The 26,086-nt window shown below is 34.0% G+C and overlaps 1 protein-coding gene across 5 annotated transcripts in view; it reads right to left on the bottom strand.

Moving 5' to 3' along the window:
* Window positions 1–26,086, bottom strand: part of AFG1L (AFG1 like ATPase) — a 202,605-nt gene that overhangs the window by 71,656 nt on the left and 104,863 nt on the right. For all 5 annotated transcript variants that reach the window (XR_013382891.1, XR_013382892.1, XM_077902863.1 and 2 more), the window contains exon 7: window positions 21,996–22,054. Coding sequence is in view for 3 of the 5 variants with exons in the window: in XM_077902863.1 (XP_077758989.1) it covers window positions 21,996–22,054 (59 nt within the window). In the remaining 2 variants the exon portion in view is untranslated. The remainder of the gene's footprint in view (window positions 1–21,995; window positions 22,055–26,086) is intronic.

The following is a 26,086-nucleotide window of genomic DNA, read 5'->3' on the forward strand; positions in this document are numbered from 1 at the left end:
TGTGTGTACCACCACATCTTTATCCATTGATCCACCAATGGATGCTTAGGGTGTTTCTACATCTTGGCTACTATAAATAATGCTGTGAAGAACCAAGGGCAGGTATCTGTTCAAGATAGTGATTTCAAAAAAAAAAAAAAAAAGATAGTGATTTCATTTCCTTACTCAGAAGTGGAATTACTGATTCACATGCTAGCTCTACTTTTTTGTGTTTTTTGTACTGTTATCTTCACATTTGAAGTAGCAGTCCTCCTACTCCTTCCTGTCTTTACTAATAACTTTCAGGAGAAAAATATCTTCCATCAGCCTGCTAGGGATTTTGCGGTGTTCGCAGACCTTCTCTGGATACACATGCTCCACAATTATTGCTCCTTCTTGAATTCTTAACCTTATATATTTTCTCTCAATCCTGCAACATATAAGGCTGAGTGCTGACAACCTTTCTTTTATTTTCCCAAAAGTAGCACTAAAGCTCGTTTGTCATCTCTCCCTGGTGTGCAGATTCAGGCTGGCTTTCTGAACATGCTCACCAGCCATCTACCAGGGCTCACTCTTACCATGACCTTTGGAAGCACAGACAGGGCACTAGCCACAAAGTGAGGGTGTGAGATACGCAGAGCACTGGGGATGCCCTTGAGCCAACAATGGGGATCTGTGGGCAAGGTGTCGCCAGCAATTTGTGAACAGGCTTCTTAATGTGTGTGAAGCAGTTGGTAGGATCCACCACTCTTTAATGCCTTCAAAGAGCTCTATCTGCTTTTCTCCTAGACTCATCCTACCCTCAGTCATGGAGCTCATGATGCAGTACTCTGGATGGGGCAAAAGAGGAATAAGCCTCTTAGGCAGCCTTCCACACAGCTGAGGAAACAGGGTGATCATTCACATCCTCTTATGATCCCCTACAGGAGAAATCACAGGCCAAGAAGGTCTCTCTTGGCCCTGCACTGTGCTGCCTTCAGGGAGGAGTGATGGAGGAAAAGTCAAACAGTTCCTCTTACCTTCTCCAATGTGTCCAAACTCCGGTTTTTTGTTTGTTGTTCCCATTGTGTGTTGGAATTTCTCCAGTAGAAACCTGGACATCTACAAAGGCTATCTCATCCTTGGGTGACTGTTTAAGATAGTGTTTCCAGGGACTCACAGACCACAGCTGAGAGAGACTAGAGCTGGTTCACAGAACACTGCAAAGTCCACAGCCAGGACCAACGTCTAAATTCCTATTACCTGACACATGGGTAGGAAAGCCTTCTCCCAGGTCCCTTGGCATAAGGTGCTAAATCCAACACCATCCACAAAGGCATTTTTGTCTGTGAACAGATGCCAAATTATTGTTGGTCTGGAGGGACAGAGCAGGAACAAGAGATGTCTTATTCAACCCTGATACTGACGTCATTCCTCCACATTAAATTTTTTAACAGTGGCCACTCCTGAGGAGGGAAGTAGGAATTAGGGTGGAGGAGAGGAGGAAATGGGGAGAGAGGAGAGTACTGAAGGGGGAGCATTTGATATTTAGTAGATATACACTTACGTGACGCTCAGACTTTTTAATAGAGCATGCATTCATTTCTCTTATGAAATTTTATAAAAGGAAAGATCTTAGAGAACTCCGTGTATTGTCTCCAATTAGTGGTACTTGGAAAAAGCTGATAGCTGTCTTATTGAAATCACAGCCATTATACATTTCCAGCTCTGCCATAACCAATAGAATTTTAATTAATCTTCCATTTCTTCTCCCACTGTTTACTTTATCCAAGAAGACCAGAGTCCTCATTCCCGAGGTAAAAAAAGAAAAACATAAGAATGACATCACAGACTGGAAAGAAGTTAATGATATGCCTTTTGAGAATCTTTTTTAAAACCATGCTACCAACCCATAACTGCAGCACCTGTAAGCTTTCTTTTTCTTCCACAAAAAGGAACTGTGCAATATACCCTCAGGCCAAGAGGAACTTCCCTCTACATCTGCAGCTTTGCAAAATCCGTTTTTTAAAAACCCAGTAAATTTACTCACAAGTTTTTTTCCTTCTTCTATACAAATCCTCAGGGGTGAATAATGACTTTCCTATCTTAAAAAATACAACCATATAAATACACAAGGTACATAATGCATGTGATCCATTTATAATATAATCACAACTTCAAGAATGATAAAAACTCATCTAAAAATATTTAGCTTTAAAAATAATTTTCAGAGACTTCATTAAAACTTATAGTATCCAGGACAGCATTTAGAAATATTCTGATCTCTGGTTCTGCTCTTCCTGCCTTGTACTTGCTCAGCTTTTTGTCATTTCACTGTTCATTAGCACTTTTATTTAGAGATGAAAGAGGAAGAGAAAGAAAATGAATTCAGTCAATCTTGTAACTTATTCTATTCTCTGATAAAAGATCTGAAGAATAAATTTGAAGCTGTTCGCTAAAACAAGACTGAACATCACTATATTTATCATTGTGTACAACTAAAGGTAGATTAGTAGATTATACTTTTATAAAAGAAAAAGAATTCCTTGTTGATATGAGAATATCAAGCAAGTGAGAATATAATTAATTCTACCCAAAGACAAGTTTTACAACATGTAAATATAACAAATATATAATGTTAAGACACACACACGCACACACACATATGGAGCAACAAAGTTTGTGGAAAGAACTCCCAGAAGAAAAGCAGAAAATCTGGGTTCTAGGTGGGACTCTGCCACTAGCCGGGCAGTCTTAGGCATGAGCCTCAATTGCTCACACTTTTATAAAGTGATGGATCAATGTTGCTAAGGTTCCTTCAGCATATTCCTTGCTCTGTATTTCTCAGCTCTCATTGTTCATAACTTACTTAGTTCCACATCAGGTATCTTCTCCCACATAAACTGGAACTATTTTTTGCTTTCTCCCTCTGCCTTCATCTTTCCATTCTAAGTCTTGTCCAGCTTTCTCAGGAAAATCTTCACTTAATTCCAATCAGAGCAAAACAAAATCATAAGCATGACTATTAAACTAAGAGTGATGGCAGAGATACACCTAAGTGAAGAAAACAAAAGGCCTAACAAACAAAAAGGCTCAATTTCATCAACCTCTGAAATTTGCGGACACACACGAGTCCATTCAGAATTCACATAAATTTCAATTTCATTCACTTATCGTCCACAATCACCAGCATTATAGAAGGTAGAAAATTTATTTAAAATTTGTGGTTTTATCACTGTCTTATATCTTTGCTAGCACTGTAATCTCCCAACACACAGTTAAGCACTCCTAACTCAATCCATATTGAAGTATAATATTTTTCTTATACTATAATTATTTGTTGGTGTGCCTATTTCCTCTACTAGAACATCCTGATTTCCTTGATGGCAGGATTCATTTCAGGACAATTTCATCACTGCAATCCCAGTAGCTAAGCACTTAATAAATACATGTTGAAATCTGAATGTTGTTTTTCTTCTATTTTATCTTATGAAAGGGTAATATTTGAGCTACCTGGGCAACTAGGCTTCTGTAGACTAGCTAGCCTAGGACTTTAACACTATATTTAGAACAATGTTTGGAGGAGAAACCTATCATAATTCAAAACAAATAATTTATAAGTAAGCCTCTGAAACTTGAACTTTTTGAAAATTTGTAGCACAATAAGAGCCTCGGCAGTCTTGCAGTCCAATCCCATCATTTACAGATGAAAAAAATGTAAACTTATGTGGATTCGAGTGACTTGCCAAAGTCAGGAACAGAGACAGGCTCACAAAGAACTGCCTTCTTAAACCATTGTTTTTCTGCTATATCATGAACACCACATAAATATGTGTGACATGACTATATGGTTTCTTCTACTTTCATTTAAGAATTTTAAAGATTTTATGGCAGACTTTATTCAACTAATCAACTGTATCTTTATAATACGTGAATCCTAATGATCATTATTCATTATTGACTGAAGAATACACTATAAGGACTTTCACATGTCTTCAGAGGCAAATTACAAAGTGCACATTTAATAAAAACAGAAACAAATTGAACACTACTGAAACTACATTCCAATTATACATTAAGAAGTCCCTTCTATTAATTCTAATTTTAGTTCCAATCTACATTTTTGTTATTTATTTAATGTTTGTGCATATTCAGAGAGGACATTGTCTCAATAAGCTGTATATTATTTAACACCAACCTGAAAATGGGAAGTATAAGATACAGTCAATAGTAAAGAACAAAGTATTTTGTACCAAGCACCTCTAATATGCTATAATTTTGAGAGAAAAGCTAAATTCACTAAAGCAGAAAAAGGTTTCTTGGATATCTTGAAGCCTCAAAAACTTGGCCAAACTATTGTTCAGTGTGCACACAGTTTGTGTCTTCATGCTCAGATGTTGTTGAAACAGCAGACTTAAAAGAAATAATGTCAATGAATCCTACCAAGCACTATACATGACCTCTGGGGTAATTAGCAATCATTCAAAAGCAACAAGACTAAAATGTTCTATTCTTTATTACTGTCAGCTCTTATCTTGATCAGCATTTTAATAAAGATGCTTCGTTTCTAAGACAGTTTCATGAATCAGTCATAATTACATTCTGACATGCAGTGAATAGTAAAGCAAAACTAAATATCACTTCATCAACCTTTCTAACCTTTATGCAAGTATTAACTGTAAATAATTTTTACACAATCCTACAACAGAAAATCTGCATATTTCTTAGCTTTGTACATACTTTACCCCAAATGAATTTCCTGTGACCTATACCTGAAAAACACAATCAGCCATAATTATCCAGTTTTGTGAGATGTTCAGGTGTTGCCTTTCAGAGTTCAAATCAACTTCAAGTATAAAAGGCTACTTTATTCTACAAATGGCACAATATGCAAAATGGGTTAAGTAGCCAAAAGCATCTCAGAGCATTGTGGCTTGAAAGAAGTCTATCCAGAATCAAAACGTCAGAACAAAAATATGCTAAAGCAAAATGACACTTATAAAAATAGATTCATAGATTACACATTAAGAAATGGATCCGGATGACTACTGGAGAAAGTCTTATCATTAAAGTATGTTAAAAGAAGAATATTAACTAGAAGGAAATCTGGGCAGTTAAAGGGTAGGGTTTTTTTTTAATGTAATACCAGAATAGTTGATGGAAGAGGGTGAAAATTTATCAGAAATAGATATAGAGATACTATTCTGATATTGAGGATGACATGCAAACTCTTTTAACACCAGCAACTCCCCCCACCCAAATACATGCTTTAGAGTTTTGAAATAGCTGATTTCTCTTTTTGCTGAAGATTTTTAAAAATATTTTAGATAGTCAAGGGGAACATTATTCAACTATCAGAATAAATTGATACTACATTTTAGGTGATTTATTGTTTCAGGTCTTAGAAGACTTCAAAATAAATGCAACGCTTTCTCAAGAATAATGTCTGTCTTCTCAGGAGTGGATATAGAATATCCGCACAGAGCTGGGTTCCCAAACCTATATTTTCACTATGTCTCTCAAATAAGTAAATTTATAGTAGATCTACCGAGTGATATTTTTAACCAAGCTAATTTCCATTTAAAAACTTAACTACAGTGAAAAAGGAACATATTTACCATTTTTTACTTTGTGTAAGTTCAATTTGAAAAATAAATTCCTTCTATAATCAATATAAAATCATTCCCTTTATGTTTTCTTAGACATTTTATTATAAAATGACCTTCCCAGAATGTTACCAACCTGAGGTAAAAAGGCATCAGCAAGGATCATTTTCATGTGGGACTAAAAACACAAAAATGTAAAAAAAAAAAAAAAGTATAAATCTTTTATGTGATAATTTTTGTTTAACTCTTCTATTTAGCTTTCTTGATCATTATTCCTTCCTTTTATTGGAGGTGCAAGCAAAGAAGGGAAAAGAAGTGTTGATTTAAGAAAACAGATTTCCCAGAAAGAAAAAAACTGTGATTAAGATTTAAACAAAAGCTAAAGATGGCTTCCTCTGAGCACTGATGAGGTCCGCTACCTCATTACTAACAACTGAAAACTTGTGATGCATTTTGTTTCAAGAGAATCCAAAAGTCCTTGCTATAAAGCAGACAGGGGGGTGCAGAGTCCATTCACTCTTTCTGTATCACGACCATTATGTAAGAAGTATAAAACACTGCCTTTATGCTGCCAAGCCACAATGACTCTTCCTACATCAAAGGATTTTCACCACCAGGGTTTTTTCTTCAAAATTTATTCAAGCTAAGGGCAGAGAGACAACAATTCATACACGCTAATTACGTCTAATTATCTATTCCCTTTTCTGACCAGCTTCGGCCAGTGTTATTTGCTATCTGGATTTCTCACAACCTCCCTTTGCCCTGTCCATCCAGCCCAACAGTGAAGGCTTTGAAGAAAACAGTTGTGGCTTTTTAGAGTTTTCTCAATATAAAGTTCAACCAAATTAAATAATTATTCTGTTAGTTTTGACACATTTATGCGTTAAATATGAGGACGTCTTGGTTAATTTGGCAAATTCCTCACATCTCTTCATGGTTGGAATCATAGTAACACCCTCTCTTATAGGAGCTTCTCCTCATGCTTTCTTTTCATGATCTAAATGAAATGTTTATTGGATTAAAGTTCTTCTCTGCAGACCTCCATGGTGGCCTATGACAAAGAGCTTAAAAGTTCTATTAATTGGCTTGAGTTTTCAGGGAGGGGAAAGGGAGAATTTGATTTCACATTACATCACTAGCCAAGAAAATTGCCACATGTAATTAAACTAATTTATCTCATGAGTCAAAGAAACAACTAATTCATATTTAAGACACACTTCCTTTCAACCATTTTCATCATTAAAGAACTGATTTTTTCTAATAGCCAAAAATGATTTTATTATTCTAAGAGAAGAGAATTCAAGACCTAACAGTACATATTTTATATATAATACATATAAGCAATAGTTTTCTGTAGTTCAGTTTGATACAAACATATCATTTTTATATAATTTATATTATATAAATTCAAATGTATAATTTATATATTTAATGGGAAATCTTTGTTTTCATTTTATGTAAGACTATTACAAAGAATATTATTTTAAAAAGCATACACCCAAAATTACTTTTCCATAAGCAGGCCTTGACTAATATAAAGTGTACATTCTGGTATGAAGATAGACAAGAATTACATTTTACATCCACATTACGACAACTTTTATTCTAGATATTTATTCATTTTGAGGACACAGCACAAAAACACTGTCACAAATAAAGTTTAATGCCTATTACTATAGCCAATTTGCTTAAACATATTTTCTCAAACATAGGCGAAATAGTTTAATGAAAATATCTTAGATTTCCTTCATTTCTTCAGCATAAAACAGCAAAATAAAGGAATGTTTTACAAGTCAGTCATTTTTGTATCTTAAAACATTAAATACTAAAGTTTAAATGAACACTTAGTAGTTTGTGGAGGAAAGTCATAACTCTCTTCAATTCCGGACTGCTACTTTTCTATATTTTGTTTCTTTTGATCTTCAGAGATAAAAAGCTAACTCATAAGTAAAGATATTATCACACTAACAAAGGGTTAATCCTTGCTATACTGACTCAGGTGACAACAGAGTGGAGGTTAGTAAGTGGGGCTGACACTAACCTCAAACCCTGCTTCTGATTTTTTTTTTTTTCTGCTTCTGATTATTTAGCCATCTGAAAGCTCTACTATTGCAAGTTATAATGAGCAAACTGACAAATCAATTTCAACAATGAATGAAAATAGACTGGCAAATATACTTAGCCAGTCTATAAATCCCAATGCAGGCAGCTGGGCAATCTGAGCATTAAATTGTTTACCTAAGGGTTATAAACAATTTTTCTGAAGTTTAAGACTAGAAAGCACAATATGGGAATATTCTAAGAGTTCACTATAGATATAAGATTTCTTACGGAAAAAAAAATCCTTCAAGAAACAAAAACAAAACCTAATACATAGCTCTTTGTGTGTGTAAGTTTTAAAGAATGCGTAACAACTGAGAAACATTAACAGCCAAGTAAAAGAAATGAAGTTATTACTTGAATATTAAACAAATACTATAAAATGGTTATAGCAAAGCTATTACTACTTTAGATTAGAAAGCATTTTTTATGTGTTGCAGATTTATACCCAACAAATGTCAATCAGATTAAGATGCTTTCCAAATGGACAATTCTTTATCAGAAAAAGGAAAATTCATATTTATAAGAGCTAATGCAGTATCTTATTTTTCTCTAATTGCATCATCTAACATTCGTCAAAGAGAAAATTATACTGTAGAATGCCTTGATGGTTATTTCTGACCAGCTTATAGTTGTGATTTTGGTAATCTATTAATTACCAAAAATTTTTTGGTACTTATTTTTTTTCTAACTCATTTAATTTTTTTTTAAGATTTTATTCATTTACTCATGAGAGACACAGAGACACAGAGAGAAAGGCAGAGACACAGGCAGAGGGAGAAGCAGGCTCCATGCAGGGAGCCTGACATGAGACTCGATCCCAAGACCCCGGGATCATGCTCTGGGCTGAGGGCAGGTGCTAAACTGCTGAGCCACCAGGGCTGCCCTAACTCATTTAAATTTAAATAAAAATGTTAAAACTTAATAAAGAAGATAGTTTGCTAAAATGTTAGTGTGAATGAAAGTTAAAATGCCACATTAGTGATAATAGAATCTGTCCCCATGTGGCAAAAAACTACATACAATATTGCACGGGAACATTTTCCATGGGGGGATTATTTTAAATCTATCTATACTATTAAAGTGATTAAGAAAACCAAAGGGATGCCTAGCTGGCTCAGACGGCAGAGCATGAGACTCTTGATGTCGGGGTTGTTAGTTCCAGACCCATGTTGGATATACAGATTACTTAAAAATAAAATCTTTCTTTTTTAAAGATTTTATTGGGCAGCCCGGGTGGCTCAGCAGTTTAGTGCCGCCTTCAGCCCAGGGCATGATCCTGGAGACCTGGGATCAAGTTCCATGTTGGGCTCCTTGCATGGAGCCTACTTCTCCCTCTGCCTGTGTCTCTGCCTCTCTCTCTCTGTGCCTCTCATGAATAAATAAATAAATAAATCTTAAAAAAAGAAAAGGAGCTGCTTTAAAAAAAAATAATAAATATTTATTTATTTATTTATTTATTTGACAGAGAGAGAGCATAAGCAAGGGGAGCGACAGACAGAGGGGGAAAGAGAGAGAGTAAGAGAGAGAGAGAGAAGCAGGCTCCCCGCTGAGCAAGGAGCCCAATGCGGGGCTTGATCCCAGGACCCTGAATCAAGGAGTTGAAGGCAGACTCTTAACAGACCGAGCCACCATCCAGGTGCCCCTTAAAAATAAAAAGAAAATTGTAGAAAGGTACACTCTGACTGGCTCAATGGGTAGAGTATGCAACTCTTGATCTCAGGGTTGTTAGTTTGAGCCCTGTGTTGAATGTAGAGATTACATAAAAATAAAATCTTAAAAAAAAAAAAGAAAATCATTAAAAAAAAAAAGCTAAAAAATAAATCCACATGGAGAATTTTTTTAACTCTAAAATTATAAATAGCATTTATCTCTTTAAGGGTTCATTATAGAATACATCAGACACAATAGTTTAAGTGGGATGGAGTAAAGAGACAGATTTTTACCCAAATATAAAACAGCTGTCCCAATACCATGGATTGCTGGAATTTGATCAGATGAGAAGAGCAATGCTTGCCAGACAATCCATGTATCCAGAAGGCCAGTTGAAATTAATCTAAGAAACTATTTTTCTATTCAAAATGCCAATTGGTCCTCTTTGCCTTTCAACCACAATTTTAAATAATGTTTATAATGGAAAGAGATTATGTTCAACGCGTATTATACAATGAACAAACATTTAAGACGTTACTTTCTTAAGTGTATAAAATTGAGGATATTTCTAAGAAAGCTGATCCGAACAAAGCTGACATTTCTCAATTTACCAAATTATTTGAAATTGATACTGAACCACCCTCTTACCTTTTGGTTCCTCAAGCTTCATGCCTTCTATCAACCATTTATTATAGCATGCTTTTTAAAATGCCACTTACTACAAGACCGACTAATGTAATGAATCTATGCTGACAAAGGATTTCCATCACATAAAACAAATCATACTTTATAGGAAAACAGTGCTATATACAAATGTTATTTTAAACACTTGTTTCTCTTTCCTCGCATGTTGTATAAATCAGGAATAAGAAAACTTTCTGTAAAAAGCCAGATAATAAATATTTTAGGATTTGAAGGCCATAAGTGCCGCAGCTACTTAACTCTGCCACTGTAGTGTGAAAATAGCCATAGACAATACCTAAATGAATAAGCATTAAGTTTTTCAATAAAATTGGCCAATAAAATTGGCCAGATTTGGCCACTGGATATAGTTTATCATTCCTGGTATAGATTATCACAGTCTAAAATACTGCAGTATGGAATGAGACAGATGTATTTAATTTTGTAGAATAGTGCTGTGTAGATACCAACACATGCTTTCACAATTATATCTGTTCACATACCAAGAAGAACTGCCTAAGTTTTATTAAAATCACAACAAAGATTCTTTAAGAATAAATCAGCAAAATCAGGACATTGTATCACAGGATCAGCAAGCAGTTTCAAGTTTGAAGCAGGCCCACTAATCATAGTATTAACTATCTTTTTTATATACATAAGGGAATGTTAAGTACTAAATTTTTTTTCTTAATTTACAGTAGTTCCCCTACCTTATCTGTGAGGGATACAATCTAAGATGCCTAAAACTTCAGATAGTACTGAACCCTGTGTATACTATGTTTTTCTTATATATACACACTTAAGATAAAGTTTAAATTATAAATTAGACACAGTAAGACATTAACAATAACTAATAATAAAATTGGACATGACAACAATATACTGTAATGAACGTTATAGGAATATGGTCTCTGTCTCTCTCAAAATATCTTATTGTACTCTACCTACCCTTCTTATGATGAGGTAAGATGATAAAACAACGCCTATGTGGTAAGATGAAATGAGGTGAGTGGCATAGACACTGTGATGTAGTGTTAGGCTACTAGTGACCTTCTGACAATAGGTCAGAGGGAGGATCATCTGCTTCCAGACCATGGGGGATCCTCAGGTAACTGAAACCACAGCAAGTGAAATTGTGGGTAACAAGGAACTACTATACATATGATATAAACATGTTCTTTTATTTTAGGGGGGGGAATCTGACTTTTAAATAAACTTCTGACATGCAAGAAAACAGAATAGTGATAGTTACTATTTTATGAAAATGTCAAAGAACTAATCACAAAATTTTAAATCTATTAATTCTCATGCTTCTTTCTTTCCCATATGTTTTCTCCCCCATGATGAACACCTTTTGTACTTTGCCTGGTAACTTTTATTTGACTTTTAAGTTCTAATTTAAACATCATTTGTTCGGGCAACAGTGGTGGTGCAGTGATTTAGCACTGCCTTTAGCCCAGGGCATGATCCTGGAGACCTGGATTCGAGTCCCACATCGGCCTCCCTACATGGAGCCTGCTTCTCCCTCTGCCTGTGTCTCTGCCTCTCTCTTTCTGTGTCTCTCATGAATAAATAAATAAAATCTTTTTAAAAAATAAATAAACATCATTTGGTCTTTGGAAATACTCCTAACATGTATACCATCTACTCCACTCAGACTGCTTAGTGTGGGTTGGGGCCTCTTTTCTATATTCTTTAGAATTCCTTAGTTAATTCAATTACAGAAATTCCCACCTGATTATGCAAAAATTTTACTGATTTACAGACCAGAATAAGATAATATTTAATCAGATTCAATGATCACCAGTGTTTTCTTACCATAATATTTCGATTTACAAGTTATTAATTTTGGCTTAAAGTAGTTTGTTCAAGAAGTTTCACAATTTCTACAATTCCTATAACACCACATATCCAAAAATATGTATCTGCAGGCTTAGATTTTCATGATAGCTTAGCTAACAAAAGGGCACATCTATTTTTTTTTTTTTAGCAAAGTAGAAACTATTCTATTCTATTATCTACTTGTAGCAAACAAGTCTCTATCCACCTTTATTTTTTTTTCCCACTGATTTTTCTTCTATTTAACTATAGGATTCTTTATCCTTGAAGTTCAGCTATACACCAGAAAAATGTATTATTCCTCTGTTCTATTTTTCTCTTTTAGAAATACGAAATATGTGAATGTTTGATCTCTGTTATCTGCTTTCCATATCTAGCATTTTCACTACAATAGTTTTCTCTCTCTAACTCTTCTAGCTCCATTTTGTGTGATTTTTTTTCTTAAGTCAGGTCTGTATCATTAATTTCATTTTTAGCACTTTTTATTCTTTACCTTGCTTTTCCTAAGATGCTCTTCACTTTTTTAATGGGTTTCCCTTCACTCTCTTTTCTTACCTTTGCCACCTCACTTTCCATCTAATCTTAGTTATTTCATCTCTGCTCTATTATTTTATTGGGCTCCTAATATCTTTAATCTCTTAAAATACAGAAAAATCTTATCTGAAAAAGTCTCCCATTTCTTGGGGTAGTTCTTCCAGAGTGTACCCCTCATGTGCTTTTATTGTTGGTGCGTATCTACCTCTCCTATCTGTTCCTGCTGCCTCCTTCCTATGCCCGCCATTCCACTCTTCATAACAGCCTCTGTACACAGGACCTATGTTCATTCCATTTTGCTTTTTGCTAAATTCTCAACTTTGAATGTGAGTAGTCCTATCCATGTCTGCTGACTTCCTAAGAAGGATAGACAAAAATTTACCCACTTAAAAAAAATAGGTTTTATTATAAAAAATAACACAAGATCATTCCAGAAACATCTAATGTTAGAAACCTTAGAAAAGTCTAACAGAACCTGCCCTACGACCCAGCAATTGCACTGTTGGGGATTTACCCCAAAGATACAAATGCAATGAAACGCCGGAACACCTGCACCCCGATGTTTATAGCAGCAATGGCCACAATAGCCAAACTGTGGAAGGAGCCTCGGTGTCCATCGAAAGATGAGTGGATAAAAAAGATGTGGGGATCCCTGGGTGGCGCAGCGGTTTGGCGCCTGCCTTTGGCCCAGGGCGCGATCCCGGAGACCCGGTATCGAATCCCACGTCGGGCTCCCGGTGCATGGAGCCTGCTTCTCCCTCTGCCTGTGTCTCTGCCTCTCTCTCTCTCTCTCTCTCTCTCTCTCTCTGGGACTATCATAAATAAATAAAAATTAAAAAAAAGAAGATGTGGTTTATGTATACAATAGAATATTACTCAGCTATTAGAAATGACAAATACCCACCATTTGCTTCAACGTGGATGGAACTGGAGGATATTATGCTGAGTGAAGTAAGTCAATCAGAGAAGGACAAACATTATATGTTCTCATTCATTTGGGGAATATAAATAATAGTGAAAGGGAATATAAGGGAAGGGAGAAGAAATGTGTGGGAAATATCAGAAAGGGAGACAGAACGTAAAGACTGCTAACTCTGGGAAACAAACTAGGGGTGGTAGAAGGGGAGGAGGGCGGGGGGTGGGAGTTAATGGGTGACGGGCACTGGGGGTTATTCTGTATGTTAGTAAATTGAACACCAATAAAAAATAAATTAAAAAAAAAGAAAAAAAAAGTCTAACAGAGAAAATGTAAATCATCTATAATCTTATTATCCAGAATTAAGTTCTGGTTACATTTTGGAGTACTTATTACCAGTATTTTCCTATGCATGTATATTACCTCCAGAGTTAAGAGAGTAATAGATATACTCTTACATCATATTTTTTTCACTCACATTTTCTATGAGCATTATTATACTATAATTATCAAAAGCTTTTTGGAAAATATTATTCCAAGTAAGTATTCTATATCCCCTCATGTGATTGTACCACCATTTAAAGATTCATCTAAATATAGAAAAGATGTTCCCATCATTGCTTTTTTAAAATAGTTACCCTATTTTTAAGTATCTATGAAAATATATAGCTCAGAGTTCCTAAATTACAAAATATCCTGTCTTCTTCTTCTTTACAATTAAAAGCCAAGATAATGCAAACTATTAACAAAACTAAAAGGCAACCTACTGAATAGGAGAAGATATTTACAAATGATATATCCAATAAGGGATTATTATCCAAAATACATAAAAAACTTACATAATTCAACACCAAAAAAAGCCCCGAGCAATCAAATTAAAAGATGGGAAGAGAACCTGAATAGAGATTTTTCCAAAGAAGACATACAGATAGCCAAGAGACACATGAAAAGGTGTTCAACAACACTAATCATCAAAAAATGTAAATCTTGAGATTGTGAAGTCAAGCCCCACATTGAGCATAGAGCGTACCAAAGGAAAGAGAGAAAAGGAAGGATGGAGGGAGGGAAGTAGGGAGAGAAAGAAAGAGCAAACAAGCAAATGAACACATATTGGCAAGGATGTGAAGAACATGAATCCTGATGCACTGCTGTGGGAATGTAAATTGGTATAGCCACTGTGGAAAACAGTATGGAGGTTCCTCAAAAAACTAAAAATAGAAATAGCATACTACTATTTAGTAATTCCACTACTGGGTATTTACCCAAGGAGAACAAAAACACTCATTCAAAAAGACATATGTAGCCCTATATTCACTGCAGCATTATTTACAACAGCCAAGATATGGAAGCAACCCAAGTGTCCCTTAATAAATGGATGGATAAAGAAGATATGGTATATTACACAATGGAATATTATTTGGCCATAAAAAAGAATGAGATCTTGCTTTTTACAACAATATGGATGGACCTCAAGGATATTATGCTAAGAGAAGTCAGAGAAACACAAATACCATATAATCTCACTTTTATGTGGAATCTTAAAAAACAAATAGAATAAAAGAAACAGAACAACAAATTCTTAAATACTGAGAACAAACTGATGGTTGCTGACAGGTGGAGGGATGGGTGAAATACATTAAAGAGGATTAAGAAGGTGTGCCTGGGTGGCTCAGTCGGTTAAGAATCTGCCTTCAGCTCAGGTCATGATCCCAGGGTGCCAAGATCAAGTCCTGCATCTGGATCCTTGCTCCATGGGGAGCCTGCTTCTCCCTTTCCCTGCCACTCCCCCTGCTTGTGTGTGCACACTCTCTCTCTGTCAAACAAATAAATAAAATCCAAAAAAAAAAAAAAAAAGAGAGGATGAAGAGGTATAAGTTTCCAGGTATGAAATAAGTAAGTCATGAAGATGAGAAGTACAGCATAGGGAACATAGTCAATAATATTGTAATAATGTTGTTTGGTTACAGATGGGGACTATACTCATTGTGGTGACACGGAATAATGTACAGAATTGTTGAATCAATATGTTGTACACCTGAGGCTAATATGTTAATTATACTTCAATTTTAAAAATGTATGTTAATTATACTTCCAAAAAAAATAAGAAAGAGACTTATACTTTTGGCCAAGTCAGAGTATTTAGAACTCAATTTGCCTTCCTGCCATTACACATTAAAACACTGGACAAAACATGTACAACTGCAGTACAGCAGTCTAAATGAGTTGAGGAGACAGTGACCAGAATTTAGGGAAGTTGAGGCAGTTGGGCTTTGCATGGCAGAGTTCAGTAAAAGAGAAAGTATGCAGAGAAAGAGCTCTAGATATCTATATAGGGAATGTCTGTAATTTCTGGCTGAATATTAAATTGAACGTGCATAAGGTGAAACTTCACAAGAATGGGGAAAGAATAATCCACACAAAGCCAGGAGATATGAGCATTCTGAACATTCTCTATATGAGTAAAGAGATGTCAGTGACACTAAGGGGATTCAGTAGAGACCCTAGAAGGGTTACGTGTAGAAGAAAGGCTAAAATAAAAGCTACTTGAGACACACTATTGAAGCTTAAAAATAAGTCTCAAAAGGATAAAGCTGATCTGCAAGAAACTTAACCACTTGTTAAAATAAAATTCAACAGCCTTAAAGGAAGTAACACTCAATATAATCACCACAATGTCCAGCATCCAATCACAAATTATTAAACTTCCTGAGAAGTAGGAAGACTCAAAACCAGGGGTGGGAAAATCAGACCACAAAAACAAACCAGAAATGATGGAAGTAGCAGACAAGGACATTTAATAAACTGACTTCTACTTCTAGGAAGATAAAGTAGATATCCTTTCCCTATCCCTCCTGCTAAGTACAACTTAAAATCCTGGAGATTATATATAAAATAAATATAAGAATATGCTAAAAAGTGAAAAGAAGAAAGAACAGCTAGGGATCTCAAGACCTGACAAACAAAAGAGTGGTGAGTTCTCTGCTTTTCTTTTCAATTCTGAATTTTCAGACTTGGAGTTGAAAAAGCCAGCATCCCAGAAATGCCAATGGATACAGACAATGAGGACCCAACAAAAGTCTGCTCTCTTTGGCCAAAGGGCTAGGAAAACAGCAGTGTAACAAAAGAGAAAACTTTTTGACAATAACTTTCACTGAAGCAAATATTGCAGGGACAAACAAACCATGGTGTGACCTCCACCCATTCCAGCCAAGAGAGGAATCTAGAAGTGCGTTCTCACAAGGCTGTTATGAGGTACTCTGAACCTCCTGCCAGTGATGTCAGAGAAGGCCGAGTAAGGGGTTGAAACTATCATCCCTGCCAGTTAAGAATGAGCACCCCTTCACTCCCTGATGACATCAATGGAACCTCTCCACCAACAGAAAGAAGAAGCATCTGTTCAATAGATGCTGAATAAAGAACCTGGACTTCTACCTATATCTGGCAGTAATGAGACAGTGCCTATCCTGTCAGAATAGTGTCCAAAAAAGCCATCTAAAACTAAAGTTGAAAGATGACAAACAGGAGTGCCTGGGTGGCACTGTCAACAGAGTGACTAACTCTGGATTTTGGCTCAGGTCATGATCTCAGTCATGGGATCCAGCCACACATTGGGCTCCGCACTCAATGTGGAGTCTGCTTGAGATTCTCTCTCCCTCTCCCTTTGCCCCCCCCACTCATGTGTGTGTGTGCTCTCTCTCTCTCAAATAAATCTTAAAAAAATAAACAAATAAACTAAAGATGACAAATAAATGGCCAATATGCACATGAAAAGATGCTACACATCACTAATTACCTGAGAAATATTAATCAAAACTACAATGATTTACCACTTTACATGGGTTAGGGTGGCTATTATAAAAAAAAATGAAATAAAATAAAAAACAAAAACCGATGATGACAAGTGTTGCAAGGATGTAAAGAAACTGAAAACCTTGTGCATTGCTAGTGGGAATAGAAAATGGTGCAGCTGTTAAGGAAAACAGTATGGCAGTTCCTCAAAAACTTCAATATAGATTTATATAGGACCTAGAAATTCTATTCCTGGGTATATACACAGAAGAATTAAAATGACTCAAACTAGTATTTGTATACAAGTGTTCAGAGCAGCATTCTTCACAATAGCCAAAAGGTAGAATCAACCCAATGTCCATCAACAGATGAATGAATAAACAATTTATGGTATATACATAAAATGGAGTCTTACTCCTTAAAAAGGGATGGAATCTGACACATGCTACAGCATGGATGAACCTTGAAGACATTATGCTAAATGAAAAAAGCCAGAAACAAAAGGACAAATATTATATGATTCTACTTATATAAGCTATCTAAAAGTAGCAAATTCACATAGAAAGTAGAATGGTGATTACCAGAAGTTGGGAGAAGAGAAGAATGGGAACTATTATTTAATGAATAAAGAATTTCAGTTTGGTGAAGATGAAAAAGTTCATTGTTGCCCAACAATGTGTATGTATGTAATGCTACTGAATTGTACACTTAAAAATGGTTAAAATGGTAAATTTTATGTTATATGTACTTTACCACAATAAAAAAATGATTAAAAAATAAGATCCAAAGTCTCATGACAGATTAGGAATATGTCCAAGAGTCCAATGAAATTCATTTACACAAAAAACCAGAAAGATCTCACAGTAGATGCCAACATCAAGATGATAGAGATGTTAGAATCATCTTATAAAATTACCCTATATCTGTCCAATTTAAAGCAGACTTGAGGGGCGCTTGGCTGGCTCAAAGAGCATGAGACTCTTGATCTCGGGGTTGTGAGTTCAAGCCCCATGTTGGATTGTAGAGATTACTTAAATAAATAAAACTTAAAAAAAAAAAAAAAGCAGACATGAAAAAAATGCTTCAACAGGTAATTATGACTACTCTTGAAACAAAGGAGCTTATATTACTACTTAGCTAAAAATTTCATTATGGAAGTTCTATTTATAAGCAATATTTAACAATTTTAAATCTGCATGTAACTTATGACATAGCTTCCAAATATGTAAGGTCAATGACAGAATTATCAGAAAAATAAGACAAATTCACAATAATAGTGAGTGATGTTTTCCATTAGCTTCATAGTAATTGATGGGAAAAAAATAATAAAACTTAGAACAGCATAATTAAAAATTCTAATCTAATGGGTATATTATGTTATATATACTGTCATACAAAACTCTAGTGGAGAACTCATTATTTTTAGGACTATAGAGAATATGGGGGGACTGACTGGCTCAGTCAAAAGAACATGTGACTCTTGATCTCAGGGTCATGAATTTGAGCCCCACATGGAATGAAGAGATTAAATTAAAAAGTAAAAATGTTTTAATATTTTTTAAAAGAACACAGAATATTTTTATAAAAATTGTCCACATATAAAGCCATAAAGCAAGTTTCAATAAATTTTAAAGGATTTAAGTTGCACAAAGCATATCCTCAGATGACTATGCAATCAAGCATTTGTTAAGAAAATAATAACAAAAAGTAAAACTAGAAAATGTCATATGTTTGTTTGGAAATTAAGAAACATACTTCTGGGTGGTTCAAAGGTTAAAGAAGAAATCAAAATAGAAATTAGAAAATACTTTAAACTTAATAGCGAAAATACTAAATATCAAAACTTAATGTATGTAGCTATTTAGAGGAAAATAAATGTCCTTAAATGCATTTAGCGATGAAGGTTGAAATGAGTTTAAAAAATTAATCTCAGTAAATAAGAAAAAGTCCAGCAAAATAAACTCAAAGAAAGTGCAAGGAAGGGCAAAACAGGCACCTCCCTTACTTAAAAGGCAGTGGAAATTATGTGTAAGGGTTTTTTGTTCTGTTTTGTTTGGCTTTGCTTTTTTGAAGGGGTCACTCTAGGAAGGCTTTCTAAAGGAAATATATCTGAACATTTTCTGTATCCTTTCCAGTACTGTGACTTTTCTATTTTTGTAATGAATTGTGGTAAAACATACACAACATAAAACTTATTATTTTAACCCTTTTAAGTGTGCAATTCAATGCCATTAAGTACATTGACAATGTTGTACAACCATTACTACTGTGTATTTCCAGAACTTTTTCATCATCCCACAGAGAGACTCTACACATGAAACAATAACCACTCATTCCCCTCTGCTCTCAGCCCCAGGTAACCTCTATTTTACTTTCTGTTTTTCTGCCTATGCCTTTTCCAGGTACATCATATAAGTGGAATCGTATAACGTTTGTCATTTTGTTTCTGGCTTCTCTTCCTTAGTATGTTTCCAAAGTTCATCCATAATGTAGCATATGTCAGAATTTCATTCCTTTTATACGGCAGAACAATAATTCATTGTATACCACACTTTGTTTTTTTAATAGTGCATTAGTCCTCCTCACCATTCCTACTATCTTATAAAAATATTGTTCACTAACAGCTTACATAAGCTCTGGGCCTTTTTTTTTTTTTTTGCAATACTCCAAGCAATAAATCACAAATGCTTGTAATGAAATACAGACTTGTTATCACTTAGTTTATAGAGGAGAACATAAAGGAAAAAATGGATTTTATACTGTACTTTTTCCCCAAATAAATTTCTATCTGGTTTATGATCTCTTTTTATTAAACCAAGATTCTCTATTTAAGATTGACTTCTGCTATACATTTCCCTCAGCTGGGCCAAAATGCAAGAGTAACACTAGCATATGTGAATAGGTAAAATGTCATTTAAATGAATAAGAAACAACCTTTCCTTACAAGGGAAACTTCATAAGCCCACCAAAAAAGTCCCAGAGAAACCAGCCACAGCATATATTTATTGGGTTGATGTTTTGCTATATGTGAAAAGTCTTTTGAATAAATTAGACATTTTAAACATTTTCTCATCCAATCTAGTATTTAGTACCCTAGGAATTTTAGTTTATGTTCAATTTCAAATTGTACATTATTTATATCAGTTCTTGTTCAATTTCAAATTTGGATTATTTATCTCTTTGGTTTTCCTTCTTCTCTCCCCCCACTAAAAAAAGGGGTGAGAAACGGAAAAAATTTAAATTAAATCTAGCTAATTTGGTTGCTTATTAATAATGCTAATAAAGTATGATAAATTACTGGCCAAAAAATAAGGTTTGTGGTTAAAAAAAAGTATACCTACCAAGTTCCCTAAAAACTTGTTTCATTATGTGAGCCTTCACTCTTCATATTTCATATATTTCCTGCTACCTGAAGATACTATTTTTATCACTCATTTTTCTCAGCTTCCCTGTTCACATTTTGGTATCTACATATACCAATCACTTTGGATTTCCAGCATGGAGAAAACACTGTAGATTTACCTTCTCTCCAAATGTAAAACTTGATTTATATAAAGGGGAAAAAATTACTAAGAGCATAAATCTTCAAAGAGTACTTTTCCTTATATCTATAAATATCTCACAGAAATTAAAAACCTCTGGGAACTTAAAATTGGTCAGGAAAATAGATGTTTTAATTCTAAGTATAGCACAGGGAATACAGTTTAGTATCAACAACAACTTCAAAAAGATCGTCTGACTTTATCTTTAGAATATTTGAAGAAAAAATATTCTCCTTTTTTCAAGTATTTATTTATTTTAGAGAAAGAGAGAGAATACATGCATGAGTGGGGGGAGGGGCAAAGGGCAAGGGAGAGAATCTCCAGCGACTCCCCACTGAGTGCAGAGCTGGCAGGAGCTGGATCCCAGGATCCTGAGACCATGATCTAAGCCAAAATCAAGAGTCCACGTTCAATCCAACCAAGCCACCCAAGTGCCCCATTATTTCTAATTCTTGATACGAATTTTTGAGGTTTTAGGTTTTAAAAAATAATACAACTTTATCCCTTCTTCAGTTATATTATTTTAGACCGGGAAAAATTATGTAACTAAGAATTATGGGAATTATATTTGGCACATATGCTTCTCTTTAGTACTTTTTTGATATTTCACTTTGCTTTGTGTTATAGATATCTGTGTATGTATTATATGCCCAACTAGATTGTAAATGACTTGTATGCAAGAAACAGAAAATTCATGATTGCACTACCCATTATGCCTAATGTAGCACTTTGCACATAGTAGGTTCTCAATAAATGTTGGTAGAATATAGAATTATTGAATAACTGTGTAAAAAATTATTTAAATTAACAGTGAAAAGGAGACTACTTTATTCTTAATCAGATTGTAATGAAGACTATTTCAAACTATGCAGTGATGATACACACAAATATTTAAACTATGTGCCTCAACTTGACATAATTTCATGATAACTTGATGGCAATCACATTTAAATATATTAGAATATTTTTGTAATAATGCTACTCTGGAATAGCAACTTTAATAGCAGAGAAAACATGTTAAAGACCATTAACCTAAAAGAAACAGAGAACATTAAATATTTTTTCAGAAATCAATGTATAAGGTTAAACATTCCACTATAATATTTATGAGCAAACCTCAAATTAAAATTTATAAATGCAAACTATCAAATGTTTCAGTTAGACAATAATTTAGACTATATTTTGTAATTTCTCCTGTGTACACATTGATGAATACTATATAAAAAAATTCTTTTCTCCTTTACTGTCTTTGACTGTAACTGTCTAACATCAAAATGAATTTTGCTTGAATGCAAGCCCTTAGCAATCCTATAAAAGCCCTTAATTATCAATCAATACGACATTAATCAGTGAACACAAGTAAGTGATTTTCCTTACCTTTAGGACAGCAATGAATGGTACGAAGTTAGCTCTTTGGAGTCCATTTTTATAGAGATCTGGAAAAAAAAAAACAAAACTGCTATTAGCTTTTTACTTAGCCTAAATCCAATGTTAGCTCATATCTTAGCCTGGAAAATGAAGCTTTCTATTTGTAAAAAAGGTAAACACACAAAAGAAAAATAGCCAAAATTGATTTCTATTCTTGCACTACACAAAATTCATTATTTTCTTAATAAGAGGAAGAACTGACAATTACAGAAAGAAAATCAAAAGACATTCAATCAAATTAGCTTTAAACTATACTAAAAAGCAATAAAAGAATTTGGAAGATATCACAAATAATCCTAAAGTTAATGACTCAACATAAGATATTTTTAAAAGTATTGAATATTCCAACACATAGAATCTTACTGGGAAAGGAATTATATTGCCCTTTATCTCAACCTATACTAAAAATTCTCAGTACAGAATTAAAAGTATGTAACAAGATTAGCCTTTTAATAAAACACATCAAAAAACAAAACTAAGCATGTTTATATCAAGGCTATGCATTTAACATTAAGATAAATGACACTAAGGCCACTTTAAAAGACATTATCTAAAAATCAAAAATCCATTCTCAAAGGACTGTAAATTTAATGCAGTTATAAGTAATAAACAGCTAGTTTTTTTTGCCTTAGAATGGTGTTTTTTATATATACATGTGTCACAGTGTATGTGTGTTCAGACACATATCCACACACATGAACAAATGCTGTCAAGAGTAAATAAGTGAAAAGGGATAACAAATTTAAAGTTTTGCATATTTTCTATATTCTTCCTTTTTTCTAAAAAAAAGATCTGGAATTTTATTCAAGAGATTGAAATTTTATTTCATACAAAGCATTTCTTTAAAACCAAAACCTAAAGAAATGAGATTTTTTTTTAAAAAAAGTATAAAATGGGAGCAGTAAAAAAGTTTTCTCAATAATAAAATCCATGAATTACATTATGCGTCTCAATTTTCTTTTAAATATGCTTTATAGGATGCTTTCTATATTTCTTTGTTTATTATTTTTAAAGATTTTATTTATTTATTCACAAGAGACAGAGACAGAGAGAGAGGCAGAGACACAGGCAGAGGGAGAAGCAAGCTCCACGCAGGAAGCCCGACGTGGTACTTGATCCCGGGTACCCAGGATCAGGACCCCGGCTGAAGGCGGCGCTAAACCACTGAGCCACTCGGGCTGTCCTATTTCCTTTATTTTGTTTGTTTGTTTTTTTAAGATTTTATTTATTTACTCATGAGGGACAGAGAGAGAGAAGCAGAGGCACAGGCAGAGAAGCAGGCTCCATGCAAGGAGCCTGACGTGGGACTCGATCCCGGGTCTCCGGGATCAGGCCCTGGGCTGAAAGTGGGCACTAAACCGCTGAGCCACCCGGGCTGCCCCTATTTCCTTGTTTAGAGGAAATTAGATAACTGAGATAGTCTTCAACTGTTACATTTACTTATGGAAATAAAATATGGTTATTAGGAAAATTTATTCTCTTTAGAAAAATATTCATCATAACATCATTGCAGTGTCGAATGTTAACTGCAAAGCTCTTTGGTTAATTAAGAACTAGAGGCTTTAATTCAGTTACATTTAATATTCTTATTTAGGGATATTATAAAAGTAAGATAATGCTGGCCAGGCTGTCAGAACTTTCAAATTCAAAATGAGATCTTTCCTTTCCTATAATCAATACCTCAAATGAATAAAATGGGTAAAATGCAGGAAATGGATTAAGTTAGGTATTTTCATAATCTTCCCTAATCATCAAGTTGCTGGGGAAAGTGCATAAAAACACTGCTGTATGATAAGAGCTGACAGCCATGAATATCAGTAAGTGGTAGAATTTGAAAATAAAATAATTTTATTTTATTGATTTTTTTAAATAGGTTCCACACCCAATGTGGGACTTGAATTCATGACCCCAAGATAATAGTCACATGGTCCACTGACTGGGCCAGCTAGATGTCCCAAAAACTAAAATACTTTAAATACACTCAAAGTTTACAGCAGCTTTATTTATAATAGCCAAAAATTGGAAACAATCCAAATGTCCATAATTAGGTGAGTGGATAAGCAAACTGTAGCATTTCTGTACAATGAAATACTACTTAGCAATAAAAAGTAGAAACCAAACACATAACAAAATAGATGAATCTCAAAATAATTATGCAGAGTGAGAGGCCAGACCAAAAGAAGAAAAAAAAAAGGTACATACTATGTGATTCCACTTATATAAAACTCTAGAAAAAGCAAGCTAAAGCTATACTACCAGAAAGCAAATTAATAATGGTTGCCTACAGAAGGGGCCAGCAGGACAACACTGACTGGGAGAGATGAAACAGGGAAAGAGGAAAGCTTTGAGTGTGATGGAAATGTTCATTATATTGATTGTGGTGGGGACTTCACAGATGTATACACATGCCAATATTTTGTAAATTGTACTCTTTAAATACATGTCATTTATTGTATATCAATTATATCACAGTAAGTTCTTTTAAAACTTATTGGGAAAAATACCAAAGTGAATATCGAAGAACACAATGTTATAAAATTAACACTGAGCTATTACACTAATGAAAGTTTACCTATGTTAAGATAACCTTTTGGTCTCACTTACAGAATATCTTTCTTGTGGACATACAAGGTTCTGAGACGCAACTTAGCAAGTATGTACCTTTCAGAAGGTTCATGACAATGAAAGATATAAAAAGCCCACTTGTAATATTCTTGATTGAAAGTTTCCAATTCATCAGCAAAGTTAAAATCTAGTAATAGTCTTCAAGAGTTAATTTTTTAAAGAGTCAACTTTAAAAACAATCTGCCTTTATAAAGATATATAATCCAAACTTTATGCTCTGAGAAGTATTTTCTTAATAGAATTCTAAACAAAATTCATTTGGCTTGAAAACCTTTAGGTTTTTATAGGACACTTAAGTGAAAAAGAACTGTACTCATTAAATTGAAGAGTTTTCTGCAATTCAAATATTATGCTAATTATCAATGCAATAGATCCATCTCCTGAAATGTTAGCTACCAATTTTTTCATTCTAGTTGTTTAATATTATTTTTCTTAGACATAAAGATTTTTATAATACATTTATATCAATATTTGTCATTGTTTACTAAATACTATTTAAAAATTCAGCAGAAGTTCTTGCCTACAATTTTTTAATGCTCTCTAAATAGAGTTAAATGAGCACTTGGTCATATAAGACAGAGTACTGAAATTATGGCACATTCATTTTTCAAGACTGTTATAAGGACCTCTACATTCTCCACAGTGAATAACTATAATAATACTTATAGACGAAATATATGCAAAGAGGATTTTTAAAGTAATTACAAGAATCTAAATACTTTGGAGATGTACATGGATATACTGATCTTTTCCTTAAAAATCCAAGCATCACAGAAGAGGTTATATACAAACCTAATGTTAACCATATATCAAAAACCACTAATTAAATATGCAAAGAATAAAGAGAAAGAAATATAAACATATCACTAAACAATTCTGCAAAACATGAAAGAAAGACAAGGATCAAAGAAAGTCATTAGATACAACATCACAACAAATAATAAAATGACAATAAATACATACCTATCAATAATTACTTTGATTGTAAATGGAGTAAATTCTCCAATCAAAAGATATAAGGTGACAGAATGAATAAAAAAAAACAACAAGATCCATCTATGTTACCTACAAGAGACTCATTTCAGACTGAAAGACACCTGCGGATTGGAAGTGATGGAACAGAGAAACAGCTATCATGCAAATGGATGTCAAAAGAAGGTCAGAGTAAAAATACTTATATTGCACAAATTAGACTTTAAAACAAAGACTGTAACAAGAGACAAAAAGGACCCTATATACAATAAAGGGGACAGTCCAGCAAGAAGATACAACAATTGTAAATATTTATGCACCCAACATAGGAGCATTCAAATACATAAAACAGTAACATAGTAACAATAACAAAAATAAAAGAATTAATTGATAATAATTCAGTAACAGTAGGGAACCTTAACACCCCACTTGTATCAATGGAA

Source organism: Canis aureus, chromosome 7 (assembly GCF_053574225.1).
Source record: "Canis aureus isolate CA01 chromosome 7, VMU_Caureus_v.1.0, whole genome shotgun sequence".
In the NCBI taxonomy this organism is placed as follows: domain Eukaryota; kingdom Metazoa; phylum Chordata; class Mammalia; order Carnivora; family Canidae; genus Canis; species Canis aureus.